Raw genomic sequence first — 13,439 nt, forward strand, 5'->3', positions numbered from 1 at the left:
CTCAATCTGTCCCACAAAAACTCAGTGCAGGAAGGAACCTGAAGGCAAGAACTGAGGTAGAAGCAATGGAGTGACACTGCTCACTGACTTACTCCATAGCTTACTCCTCGTCCTACTCTTATGATCTAGGACCATTCACCCAAGGATGACACCTCCCACATTTAGATGGCTTGTCGTACATCAGTCATTAACTAAGAAAATTTCCCAGAGACTGGTCCATGGGCCAGTCCATTAGATGCAACTCAGCTTAAGTTCCCCCTTTCCAGGTGACTTTAAGTTTAAATAAAAACAAGTAAATAAACAAAAAAAACTTAGCAGCACAATCAACCCTAGTACTCTTTTAGGTACATTTTATGACTTAATCTTGTAATATTCTTCATGTGTTAACTACCAGCAGTATCTTAAATTTTACTGAGGTACATTATTGTGAAAAAAAGGTGAAAGAAATCCACAGTTGGGATGGTTAACTGAGCTCTGGGGATATTTTAAAAGGATATCTGAAAGAATTATTGTCCAGTGACTAGCAGTAAAATCCCAAATTGTCTTATTAACACACAATGAAGGATACAGTAGCACTAATAATGTGGTCCTAAAGGTAAGTTTGTTTTCGCTAATTCCTCATTGTGCCTTTGAGTCTCAAGTTCAGTTTCTATGACTTTGAGTTTTCTCATCAGTAGAATGGAAATTATTCATGTATAATATTGGATGTGCAGAGATTAAGTGAGATAGTATTCGTGTCATGCTAATGTTAGGTCATTTATCATATCCAATCAATAAACCTGACAGCTTGAATGATAGGTCTAGGCAGAGGCTCAAGGAAAACATTATAGGGGGCAGAGGATAAAGCTGTTTGCTGCCAATCTCTTCCTATGGATTCTCTTAGAATCAAATTACATTTTATTTTCGTGATAGCTAATATTGTTTGTCAACATGACCATTCCTGTCAACTTTAATAATAGCTGATGAAGACTGTGAAGGCTTTTGTTTTTGTTTTTTGTTTTGGTTTGGTTTTGGTTTTCATTTGGTTGTTTTTGGGGGTTTTGTCATTATTTGTTTTTGATTGGATGTTTTGAGGTAGAAAGAGCCATCTTAAGGACCACACCATCTAGTTGCACAGTATATAAAAAGGAAGGAAGGATTTGCTTTTGTCTGATTTTTCACACTCTGACTGGCAAGTTCAATCCTGTTCTAGATACATGTCTTTCTTGGTATTAGAACCCATTTCTTCAGGATTTCAAAATAGAACATTGGCTTTCCAGGACTTCCTCAGAACACCAGCACAGGATTGGGACTGCAGAGATATTCAGCTTTGTGACCTGAACATCTGTGTTTATAAGGGAAATTAATATATACTTCTCTTTCATTTTGAGTTTGTGTATCATCTGGGTATCAGAGGAATTATGGCTTCATGAAATAAATTGGGCAATGTTCCTTCTATTTCCATTTCATGAAATAATTTGAGGGGTAGTTACATTAATTCTTCTTTAAAAGGTTGATAGAATTCTGGGCAGAAACTTGCCATGATTTGTTTTCATGCTTTGGAGACTTTTAATGATGGCTTCTATTTCACTGGGGGATTATAGGTCTATCTGTTCTTGATTTATCTTTGGTAAATGGTACCTATTGAGAGACTTTTTTTAAAATTTAGTTGAATACAGGTGTTTAAAGTATATCCTATGATTCTAAGGATTTCCTCAGTATTTTCTGTTATTTCAGTCCCCCTTAGGTTTCTGATTTCATTAATTTTGAAAATCTCTCTGTGTCTTTTAGTTTGTATTAGTGTTTGTTTATCTTGTTTATTTTCTTGAAGAACCTCTTCTTTGTTTTATTGATTTGTATTGTTTGCTTTGTTTCTATTGAATTGCTTTCAGCCTTCAATTTGATAATTTCTTTCTTCTACTCCTGTTGGGTGTACTTAGTTCTTTTTGATAAAGAGCTTTCAGGTGTGCTGTTAAATTGCTAATATGAGATCTCTCCAATTTCTTTATGTACGCACTTTGTGCTGTAAACGTTCCTTGAACACCAGGAGAGCGTGGGCCACTCAGTGAAGTAAGCAGAGCTCACAGGGACTCACAGAGACTGAAGAGGAAAGCACAGGAACTGCATGTGTGTACACAACATCCTTCATGTGTATGTTGCAACTTTTTCCTTGCTGTTCTTGGATTCATAACAGTGGGAGCAGGAGTTTCTCTGACCCTTTTACCTGTTCTTGAGACTCCTTTCCTCTCTTGGGTCACCTTCGATATGAGCACTTTTTTTTTTCCAGAGCTAAGGACCGAACCCAGGGCCATGCGCTTGCTAGGCAAGCGCTCTATCACTGAGCTAAATCCCCAATCCCAATATGAGCACTTTTGCCTTGTTTTATTGTGTTGCATTTTGTCCTGTCTGGCTATAATTTCTTGTTCTTTTCTAAAGAGGAAGTGAAGTGAGAGTGCATCTGGGGAAGAGGGGAGATGGTGTGGGAGTTAGGAGGAGTATAGGGAGGGAAAACTCTTGTGGGGATGTATTGAATAAGAGAAGGTAATAGAAGACTCTATTTTCAATTAAAAAAAACTGAGAAGGAATAGAGGGCAATCAGGGAGGAAGGAAGAACAAGATGTGCAGAGCTCATCCATTGGGCTGCAAAAGATGTACAGGTAAAGTATGTAGAATACTGTTGCAATTTGTAATACTCTGATAAGATCCAAAGTCAAACTGTCAAAAGTTCATCTCTGGTTTTGCTATTAATGGAATGTCCTATTAATCTGTATTGGCTATGTTTTTTGTTGCTGTAACAAAACGCCATGATTGAAAGAGGTTATGGAAGAGTTTTTGTATTATTGTTTTTCAAGTATAAGGGTCCGTGTGGCAGGGAGGCATGGCAGCACATAATAGGCCTGGCCTCAGGTTCAGGTTTCAGAGACATCCTGTCTACAAAGGATGAAGAAGAGACAGAACTCCTAGTGGGGCAAAGCTATTGCTGAAGCAGCCTGCATCCACATTAGGTTTAAAAGCTATCTGTGGTAAAGAAAAACTAGGCTCATTCCTGTTCATTATTAAACCTATTTTTCTCAAGCATTGGGCTATGCTCCACCCATTACCTAAGCTATAAATGGCTCTGCATCTTGTCCCATGAAATGGCAATTGTGTCTTTGTTTCAAAAGTCGGAATGGCCAACTTGCAACTCTTACATTTATTTCAAATGTTGTTATCTGGTTATAACCACCTTATTTTGACCACCTTTCTATGTTCTGCTCCTGGAACTCTGCCTATGGTGCCCAACAAATTCTTCATTTCAAAATCTCCAATCCCTGAACTGTAAAAACCGTGTTTCCTTCACATTCGATACTGACTTTTTGAACCCCAACTTAGGGGGAGGCAGTCTGTGTACATGAATAAAAAGTTTGCTTTAATTAATTGCCTGCTTTAATTAATTTGGTCAGGATAATTTGGGTCAGTGGCCTTTTCCCTCACTTTTTAGGATTAACACTATAACTCTCAAAGGTATTCCCAACATACATCCTCCAGCAAGACTCCAAACATAAACTTTCCAAAACAGCAGAGCCAAATAGGAACTTAGCATTCAAATACATGAGCAAATGGCCACATTTCCCAAACAACCACACAGTTGTTAGCAAGGTGGGCTTCTGGAAGAGAGGTACTACGTCTGTCCACTGAAATTGTGAAGAAACAGAGTAGCTACTTTTACAGAGCCTTGTCTCTGCCATCAGGTTAAACTATCTGCCTTTGTATTTGTCCCTTTTAGAGTCCCACAACCTTTCCTTAAACTCTGTCTTTCTTTATTTAGCTTTAATCACTGATCACAACCACAAAAGCAGCCAACTAACCCTTGAAGAGCTACCTGGTATCCACTTTCAGTCCAGGACTCGAACATCACATGTATTTGGTAAAGAGTCTCTTCTAAAACAAAGTTAAATGTCTTATAAAGCCCTCTTTATATCAAATGCTGTTCTGCATGTTTCCACAGAAAGCTGAAACCCAGAAAGCAGTGCTTTTGGTCACATGCTTGTAAGGAACTGGATGAAATCAGAAAATTTCCTTCGGCTCCTTAGGGTTGCCTATGCTCTACCCTCTGGTCTAGTGGCAGTACCATGGGAGCCATCCTGCATCCCCCTCCATTTCTTCTCATATGGAAAATACTTGTTCAGATAGTAAAATTCGAAGGACAAAAACCTGTTCATTAATGTTTGCAAACTGAATCTTTAGCCATATGCAGGTTTCAGAGCTTTGTAAGAAGGAGGTTCACATTCTTGATAAAGGCCTTGAACTCCTTCCTGAACTCTGGAGGAAGACCATTCCAGTGAGCATAATGACATCTTCAGGGCTGTTACCTATTTTACACAAAGACCTGTTTAGAAGAGTCTGTAGAAAAAGGAAATAATCATAGTAGTTCCTCTGAATTTCCTTTGAATTGGAAATAAATTTGATCACCTCTGACATATTTTAACTCGGTAAGTTGTTTTAACTCCATTAACATGTGACAGATTGTTCTAAAGACATGTGGAAATCATGTTAAAATCAGTTGTCAGGCTTGTGTTGCCCCTGTGTGTACCTGAAGCTCCTGAAAGAAAGAGGTTGTAAATGCTGTAACCTGCAAACTTGTATTGTTCTAATTAAGCACTTAGCTGCTTAGGAACTTAAATACCACTTACTCCTGAGCAATCTCTCTCTAGAGAAGAGGAAATGACGAGGGAGTAGATTTGGATTAGACAGGGAGTTCTGAGGAGCAAGGAGGAGTAGAGCAAGGGGAAACTGTGGGTAGGGTATATCGTATGTTGTATGAAAGAAGAATCTACTTTCAGTAAGAAAAAATAAGATTAAAAACCTACAATTGATAAAGAGACCTCTCATGCTCATGGAGCAGCAGGATTAACATATTAAAATCAGCATCCTGCCAAAAGCAATCTACATATTGAATGCAATTCTCATCAAAATTGCTACATTGTTCTTTACAGATTTTTAAAAGATCAATACTTAACTTCACATGAAAAAAACAAAAAACCCAGGATAGCTAAAACAATGTTTTACAATAAAGGCACATCTGGAGGTGAGACTATCCCTGATTTCAAGCTGGTCTAAGTGCTGTAATAATAGAAATCACATCATATTGCTATAAAAGCAGGTTGATCAATGGAATCAACTCAAAAGCTCACATGTAAATCAACACACCTATGGAGACCTGACTTTTGATTTTAAAAAGCCATAAATATTACTACAAAAAAGAAAACATCTTTAACAAATCATGTGGGTCTAACTGGATTTTGGCTGGTAGAAGGAGGCATACAGATTCATATCTATTACCCTACAGAAAACTCAAGTCCAAATGGATCAAAGACATCAACAGAAATCCAGATATACTGAGCCTGATAGAAGCAAAACAGGGGAACTCCTTGGTACTAAAGACCACTTCCTGAACAGAACATCAATAGCACAGACACTGAGATCAACGATTAATAAATGGGACTTTATGAAACTAAAAAGCTCTGTAATGCAAATCAAAAGGACTTTGAGAGTCCATCTTATACCTGTGAGAATGACTAAGACAAAAAACACAAGAGACAGCTCATGCTGGCCAGGATATAGAGCAAGGGGAACTCCCCTCCACTGCTGGTAGGAGAACAAACTTGTACAGCAACTTTGAAAACCAATCTGGTGATTTCTCAGAAAATTGGGAACCAATCTACCTAATGATTCAATCACTATTATATATATATATATATAATATACACATATATATATATATGTGTGTGTGTGTGTGTGTGTGTGTGTATTAATAGCCTGAAACTAGAAACACCTAGATCTTCCTCAACTGGAGAATGGATAAAGAAAATGTTCATTTACATCATGGAGTCTTACTCAGCTGTTAAAAATAATGACATCATGCAATCTGCAGGCCAATGGATAAAACTAAAAAAAAGTATCTTGAGTAAGGTAGTCCACACATTCAGGAAAACAAACATGGTTAAACTTAAAGCGGATATTAACTGTGAAGTTAAATGTAATTACCATATATTCCACAGAACTCAAGAGGCTAAAATAACAAGAAGGACTTAAGTAGGGGACAAAAAGTTAACCCTAGGAAGGGGAAATAGAATAGATTTCATCAGTGGACTGGTGATAGATTAGACTCAGATCTGATGGTATCAGGTGTTGGGGGAGAGGGAAATTACTAGAATTGGGGGGCTTTTCCGGAAGGGAATAGAAACCTAGTGTAATGGAAACTCCACTGAATCTACAAAAATAACTCTAGCAAAGGTTCCTAGTAATAAAGGATAAGGAGCTTGAATAGCCCATTTTTGTAATATGGCAAGGCCTCAACTAAAGGGACCAACCCAGGTACAAAACCTTCCACTTAGACCTACACTTTATCCTCTCTGCAGAGAGTTCTGGGGTTGGAGCACAATTACTGTTGGAACAGAAACTTTATCAAGCAACTGATAGGAGCAAACACAGAGTCCAAGAGCCAAACATTAGGCAGAGCAGAGCTCGGGAGTCCTGAGGAGGAGTAGGAGGAAGGATCAGAGGAAGCAGAGGAGTCAAGGACACATTGAGAACATGGCCCACAGAATCCTCTGCCAGGGACTCTGAAGGCTTTCAGAGATCTGGGTGTTCTTAGGGTCTAATCTAGGTAGCTGAGTGTTTGCTGTTCTTGTGGGATTTCTCAGAGTGGGAGGGGGGATCTCTCATTCTTTTGCCTGCTTATGGGAACCTAACACTCCTACTTAGTTGCCTTTTCCAGCCTTGATTGATGGAATGTGCCTGGCCTTATGTAGCTTGTTTTGGAATGTGTGGTGGATGTTCTTTGGAGGCCTGCTTTTGGCTGAGAGAAGGCAAGGCAAGGTATGGATATGAGGGAGAGGAAATGTGTGGCACAGAAATTGGGGAGAGGGGAAGGAGAAGAATCTGCAGTTGCGATGTAATGTGTGATAGAATAAAAATAAAACCCTACTAATAATCTTCTAAAACTGAAGATGTTTAATAAAATCAAAAAGGAAACAAACACTTCTCAAACACAGTTTGATTCAAAAGTCACAGTATTCTTCAGAGCAATGGTCCTTTATCTAGTCTATAAGAGTAAATATTACCCTGACTTTTAGTCCTTCTAAAATGCCTGTGTTAAGTGCAGAGGGCCTACAGTTGCAGGAAAACCTGGTCTGGTTTTCATCCGTAGTGAGTAGTTTTCTGTGAAGACTCATTCACTGAGCTGGAAACAGATGCAAAATAAGACAGCCAACATAGACGCAAGTAATACATTAATACAATACTAAATATCTAGAGTTAAGCCACTACACCCCATATATATATATATATATATGCTCAATTTCAGCCGGGTTTTATAATTTAGAAATATTATTAAAATATTTTATATGTATACCTATGCATGTGAATCAAAGCATGACACAACAGGCACATAGAAGTCAGAGGACGGCTTTAGGTATAGATTCTGTCCTTTTACTGTGGATTTGGAGAATGAAACTCAGGTCTTCAGACTTGTGTGATCTATACTCTTACCCACTCAGCCAGGTCGTCAGTCCTCACTTTTGTTTAGTTAATTCAACTTAACCTGGTAAGAGCTTATGCAGAAAACTTCTCGAATATTTCCCTGTGCAATGTTTAAAGTAAGGTTTAGACACACAGCTTAATTTAGAGGACTGGGGGAGTCCTATGCTGTCTCTATGTGAGTAGTGTTTCATGGCAGAAAATCAAAGCCTTTTAACATGTTTTAGACATTTAAATTTTTAATTTGCTCTGCAGTTTTTCCTTTCAATGGATCTAAATTTCCAGTTATCAACCTGCCATTTGATTTAACTGTAGCTCTCAACTTTTGGAGAGATGGAGTACACTCTTGGTTCACTGAATATCCCACTACAACTTTCAACTGAGTTTAAAAGTGCAGGAAGAATGCAAAAGAAACTGTTTCCTTTAAGTGTTATAACAAACACTCAAGTCCTTTACCTCTTGAAATCACTGTCTCTAGCCCTGTCCCATTAATGAAAGCCCGTGTAATGGTTTGTGTCTTGATGTCTGTCCAGTACAAACGTTCTTCAGAGGCATCGAAGTCTATTACAGCAACGTCATCGATATCGGGGACAGTGAAGGCTGTGATGAAGTTCGCATATGGATTGTCGATGTCCACCCCTCGGATCTCAGAACGTCTTGCATAAAGAAGAAATTTTTTCATTTCTAGAAAAAGAAATTAAAGTGATCATTTTTCTTATATCGTTGGCAAAATGTAAGGCAGTCTAGAAATTCTAAAGTCGCAACTTGAAATGACTTAAATTTTAACACCAAAAATTTAAAATATGATGGACAAAACGTGTAGATCTTAAAGGTACTCGTAACAAACAGATATAAAGCAAGTTAAAAAACCTTTAAGTGGTATCATTTAATTTGAAATATCCTGAAAGTCTTAGCATCTAATTCTATCTCAGCATCAAAGCATTGCTAACTAAAGCCAGGTCAGGCGATATACGCAGATCTCTCAGTTCCAGGCCTTCCCTGACTATACAGTGAGAACCTGTCTCAAAAACCAACAAAAACAGGAAACAAAAAAACAAAACCAGAACTTTCTGGTATACAGTCTCAGCAACCATACTTTATATTGGTATATAATTAAAATAATATTATCTCTTATCAGTTTTAAAGCACCTAAGAATATAATTCACTAAAATAGTCACTGAATAAAATAAAATGAAGCAGTACTTTTCTAAAAACCAATTTATGTATTTCCTGTCAAGATTAGGGCACAGGTAATCTCCAGTTTTCATTGTAAATTTGTTGGCAGGTATTCTTGTATGGTTTGGGAAATAGGAGTTATAGTTATTCTAGAATTTTTGATGTCATTGGTTATTTTGCGAAAGGCACTAATCTGTCATCAGTGTCCATGACAAACTATCTTTTTTTAAATTGGATATTTTATTTATTTACATTTCAAATGCTCTCCCCTTTACAGGTTTCTCCTCTGGAAACCCTTTATCCCATCCTCCCTCCTCCTGCTGTTATGAAGGTGCTCCCCCACCCACCTACTCCCTCCTCCCCACCCTGGCAATTCTCTATACTGGGGTATGGAGTCTTTCCAGGACCAAAGGCCTCTCTTCCCATTGAGGTCTGACAAGGTCATCCTCTTCTACATGTGTATGCCAAGAAGTGCTTGCTGACAGAAACCAGATATGGGTGTCTCCAGAGAGGTTCTGCCAGAGTCTGACATGACAAACTGTCTTGTACAATAGTCGTCTTCATATGTAGGGAGACAGACTATCTGACAAAGCTACTCCTGGATTCTTTACCGGGATCTTTAAAATCACTAGCATGCTGTGTCCCCTACATTCTCCACTAGGTCATGGGTGCTTCGCCATTTTTCTATGGGGCTAGACCTGTTACAGGCAATATTAAGGAAAGTGGGCACAGGGAATGTTGCACCTCTTCAAGTCTGTAATATTTGTATACCCATGCCACAGAGGTAGAACTTGTTACATAACTTCCTTATGGCAAAAGGTGACACACTCCCCTCCCATCTACCTGAGCTGATGAAAGACACACCAATGTCCCCAGCATGGCTCCCTGGCTTGCTAGAACTTGCGGCTCCCCATTCCTAATGTTTGTACTCTCTAGTACCTTTTTTTTTAATAATTGTTGCTTAATGGCCTTCTGAGTCCCTCTATAAATTATTAATTGTCCTGAACAAGAATCTGGATCAGAGGAGTCTTATCTTTCCCTACATAGAATTAAAGGCACTAGTATTAGCTTCTTAGCTTAATCTCTGATCAATGATTCTGTTCTCTGCCCTATAGATTAAGTAATGACTTTAACAAAAATGTTAATAAAATATTTATTTTAATTAATACACGTTATTTAGTTTAAGTATTTTAAATATTTTTGTTTACTTGTCTTTAGAATAAAATTTTCAAGATATATATATATATATATATATATATTAAATATATATGTATATTATGTGTGTGTGTGTGTGTGTGTGTGTATTTCTGTTTTTCCCTTCAGATTGACAGTCCCCTGCTAAATGAACAGATTAAAGCTGGTGAGTAACTCCTACTGTGCAGGTTACCTAAGTCATCACTTCCTGGGCAGTGAACTTATACTCCCTCATCTGTTTTGCAGAGATAAATGTCCGTAACTCATCAAATAAAATGTAGCAGAAAAAATGAATACAGCAACAAACAGCAAATATACCACATTTTGAAGGATTGTCACTTTCTCCAGAAATAGCTGAGTCCTTAAAGGCATTTAAAATCTCTTCACTCTGAGTGAAATATGAATGCTGTGGAATCTGAAAAAAAAAATCCATTCCTATTTGGCTAGGAACTTTGGGAAACTTACCATAGCAGGTTTTCTTGTCGGAGGAGAGCTTCATTAGGTGGGGGCAGGCACAGGCTGCGCTCCTGTTATGATTGATGAGACACAGGTGAGAGCAGGGGCCTCTCCCTTCATTGGCTGCACAAGGATTGGGAGCTGCCAAGGACAGTGAAATAGAGCAACAGTGAGAAAGTAGAATGCCGGGGATCCTCTGAGCTTTATCCACTTCATGATTCAAGGTTCAGTTTTCCTCATTGAGCCTACAGAATTATTATATGAATAGCAGGCAGCTGTGCAGAGTCCTTGTATCCCTAAAAACCTTCCAGCCCCTTAAATTCACAGCTAAGAGAATTTCCTTCATTTTCCTTGTTATCACAGATGCAGAGACATTTTAAGAATTAGGGAGGGAAATTATCAGAAACCATTGCTGTACTAACATGAGACAAACTCAGGTAGATCTTGTCATAGATGCTGGGAGTTCTGATGGATGTCTCCATGTTCCTAACCTGCCCCACATACTGTATTCTGGTGTGATCCACCCCACTACCGACTGGGCCTGGGAACTACCGCTCTAATAAACGTCACCCCTCTCTTCAGGCCAACTTTCAGTAGCAGTGGAACAAACCTAGCACTGAATTATTTCCCTTGTCTCTCTATTATGACTCGAGATGAGATTTTCATTTCATACTTTGTGTGTGTGAGTGTGCCTGTGCATGTGTTGGCATGCCATGAATATGGAAATCAGAGACCAATTTTCAGAAAATGGTGTTCCCATTTTACCATCTCACGCCTGTGGATCAAATTCAGATCACCAGTCCCATCAAGAGAAGTTATCTCTTCTGCCCCCAAAGTTTTTATTTCAATTGAACAATAACTACTACCTTATTTGAATAGAGCTTATCGGTTTATTTACTGTGGATATTTATAATTTTCATTACAATTATTTATTGATTGATGTTAATAGAATAAAGGCTTCACAACTCGGCTACTAAATTGAAGGTGGGAAGAGTTGTGACTTCTTACCTCCCTGGTTTTTACCTTTCAACTAAAGAGTAGCACCTTTCTATCTGGTGAATTTATTGTTCTGGGTAGACAGGGTACAATACACACCACAGAATATAATATTCTATAATACAGAACTATGTATTGTAGTATATTGAAAAGGAAAAACATACAGAGGTCTCTCTGACCGTCTCTGCACACTTCTTTCCTGAGGCAGGTCATAAAACCTAGGGAAGAATTTTTGACCTTTCTCTACAGCCTGTCCTGTGAGAGGTACCTTTCAAATCCCTAGAGGAAATGGGCATGTTTTTCTTGGCACAAGTGTATGAATAGACGAGCCTCAGAATGCCCCCACCGATAACTCTTCACAGTTTTGTATTACACTTATCAGCCAGTGCCCTTCATCAAATGGAGACAAAATGTCGAGGTTTGTACTATCTATTTCCACGGAGACTTTTTGCATTCAATTGAGTTTATATTATTTTGTTGTTGTTGATATGCTGGTTTCAACTGTGAACCAGGAAGAACTATCAAAATTTGACTTTTTTCTTGCTGTCCTCCAGTAGATTGCATTAGTGCATTTTAAAACACAAAGATTAAAACACTAGAATACATAATTAATATAGAGAATTACATAATCCATATATGAGAAATTAGCTGTATATTCGATATATATTTGGCAGTTGTCATACTTCCCACTTGAAGATCATAAAAGCAAAGCACGACTTCTTCTGTACAATAAATCTTTTTTTAAGAGAGAAATAAGAATTTCTGAAACAAACCACCTGCTAACAAAACCCAACAACTAAAGTATATGACAGAAACCCACAGAAACTGTGGGCCTGGAGACTCCTTCCCTAAGCCTCTCCATGACTCAGGATCGCAGCCTTTAACTGAATTTACATTACTCAGAATTCCAAAGAGATTGCTAGATTAAGAGAAGCATGCCACACAAGCGGAAGACGAAGACTAGTGCTGCAGAAGAGAAGGCCCTAAAGGAAGAAGCAATGTGAGTGTTCGAGCCACCTAGAGGGAGGGTGTCCAGTAGCTACAAGAAGAAAGAGAAAACTCAAAACCTCCCACACTTGCATAAAAATGGAAGAAAGAAAGAGAGAAAGAAAGAAAAAAAAGAAAGAAAGTTGAAAAATACATAGAAAAATAATGAACAAATGTGAAGCGAAGAAAGGAAAAATAGTAAGTTTTTAAAACATATTAAAAAGCAAATGACCCCACTTAGAGCAATTAAAAGCAGATTCTTTAACAGTCCCAGGCTAGGTACTTGATTTTACTCTTATTTTTTTAATTTTTAGTCCAGAATAGTTTTCACTCTTCTCAGCATGCTACAATTATAAACTCCCCTTTAAAAAAAATCAAACATATTAAAATTCTATGAACATAGAATAAGAACTCACACTGATTTTATAGCCCAGTGTCTATATTAGTGGTAACGCTATACTGTATAATTCACAATATTTTCTGCTTCACAGCTTGGAAAATTCACAAAGAAAGTTTGCCTTTCATTTTAATCTCATTCCTCTTTGAAATAATACTGCTAAGTCTTTTAAAAGTTTTTTCCCTCTCAGTAAATAGCAAGCATAGATATTTTATTCTAGTGAATCAGGTGAAGAATGTGGTTCACAGCCCTCCTTTTGTAACATAAGGTGAGGATTAACAGATGGTGACGCAAATGGAAGTCCAGTCTATGGAAAGTTTTTGTAAACTTAGATGACCTCATAGAGGAGCACGTTGATTACATCTTACCCATGGCTACTTTGCCAGGGCAGAAAGAGTTTATTGACCTTAACCGGAGCTTCTTGTTCCACAAAACTTTCCAATATTTCTCACTTAGAAATGTTTTGTTAGCCTTTGATAGAAAATAATTAACCCTTTTCTGTCAAGTGCTGTTAGAAAATCTATTATCAATACAGAGGTTGTGACACCCCAACCCCACCCAAAACACTTCCGTTGTATCCAAGAGAGAAAAAGCTGACCGCTGCACTATGGACTGCCACAGGCACCAGGGTTCCCCTCTCTGAATCCCACGTTGTCAAAGAACCTTAGAGGTGCCTGTGGTGTCTGCCCTCATTCACGCAGTTCACTGACTAAGCTTGTGGTTGTTCCAAATA

General features: G+C 38.1%; 1 protein-coding gene across 2 annotated transcripts in view; it reads right to left on the reverse strand.

The window, feature by feature from the left end:
- Lrp1b (LDL receptor related protein 1B) overlaps positions 1-13,439 on the reverse strand; it is a 2,085,328-nt gene that overhangs the window by 684,485 nt on the left and 1,387,404 nt on the right. For both annotated transcript variants that reach the window (XM_087654909.1, XM_087654910.1), the window contains exons 28-29: positions 10,336-10,467; positions 7,957-8,184 (exon numbers count right to left, since the gene is read on the reverse strand). In XM_087654909.1, the coding sequence (XP_087511035.1) occupies positions 7,957-8,184; positions 10,336-10,467 (360 nt within the window). The remainder of the gene's footprint in view (positions 1-7,956; positions 8,185-10,335; positions 10,468-13,439) is intronic.

Source organism: Rattus norvegicus, chromosome 3 (assembly GCF_021556685.1).
Source record: "Rattus norvegicus strain SHRSP/BbbUtx chromosome 3, alternate assembly SHRSP_T2T, whole genome shotgun sequence".
Lineage (NCBI taxonomy): Eukaryota > Metazoa > Chordata > Mammalia > Rodentia > Muridae > Rattus > Rattus norvegicus.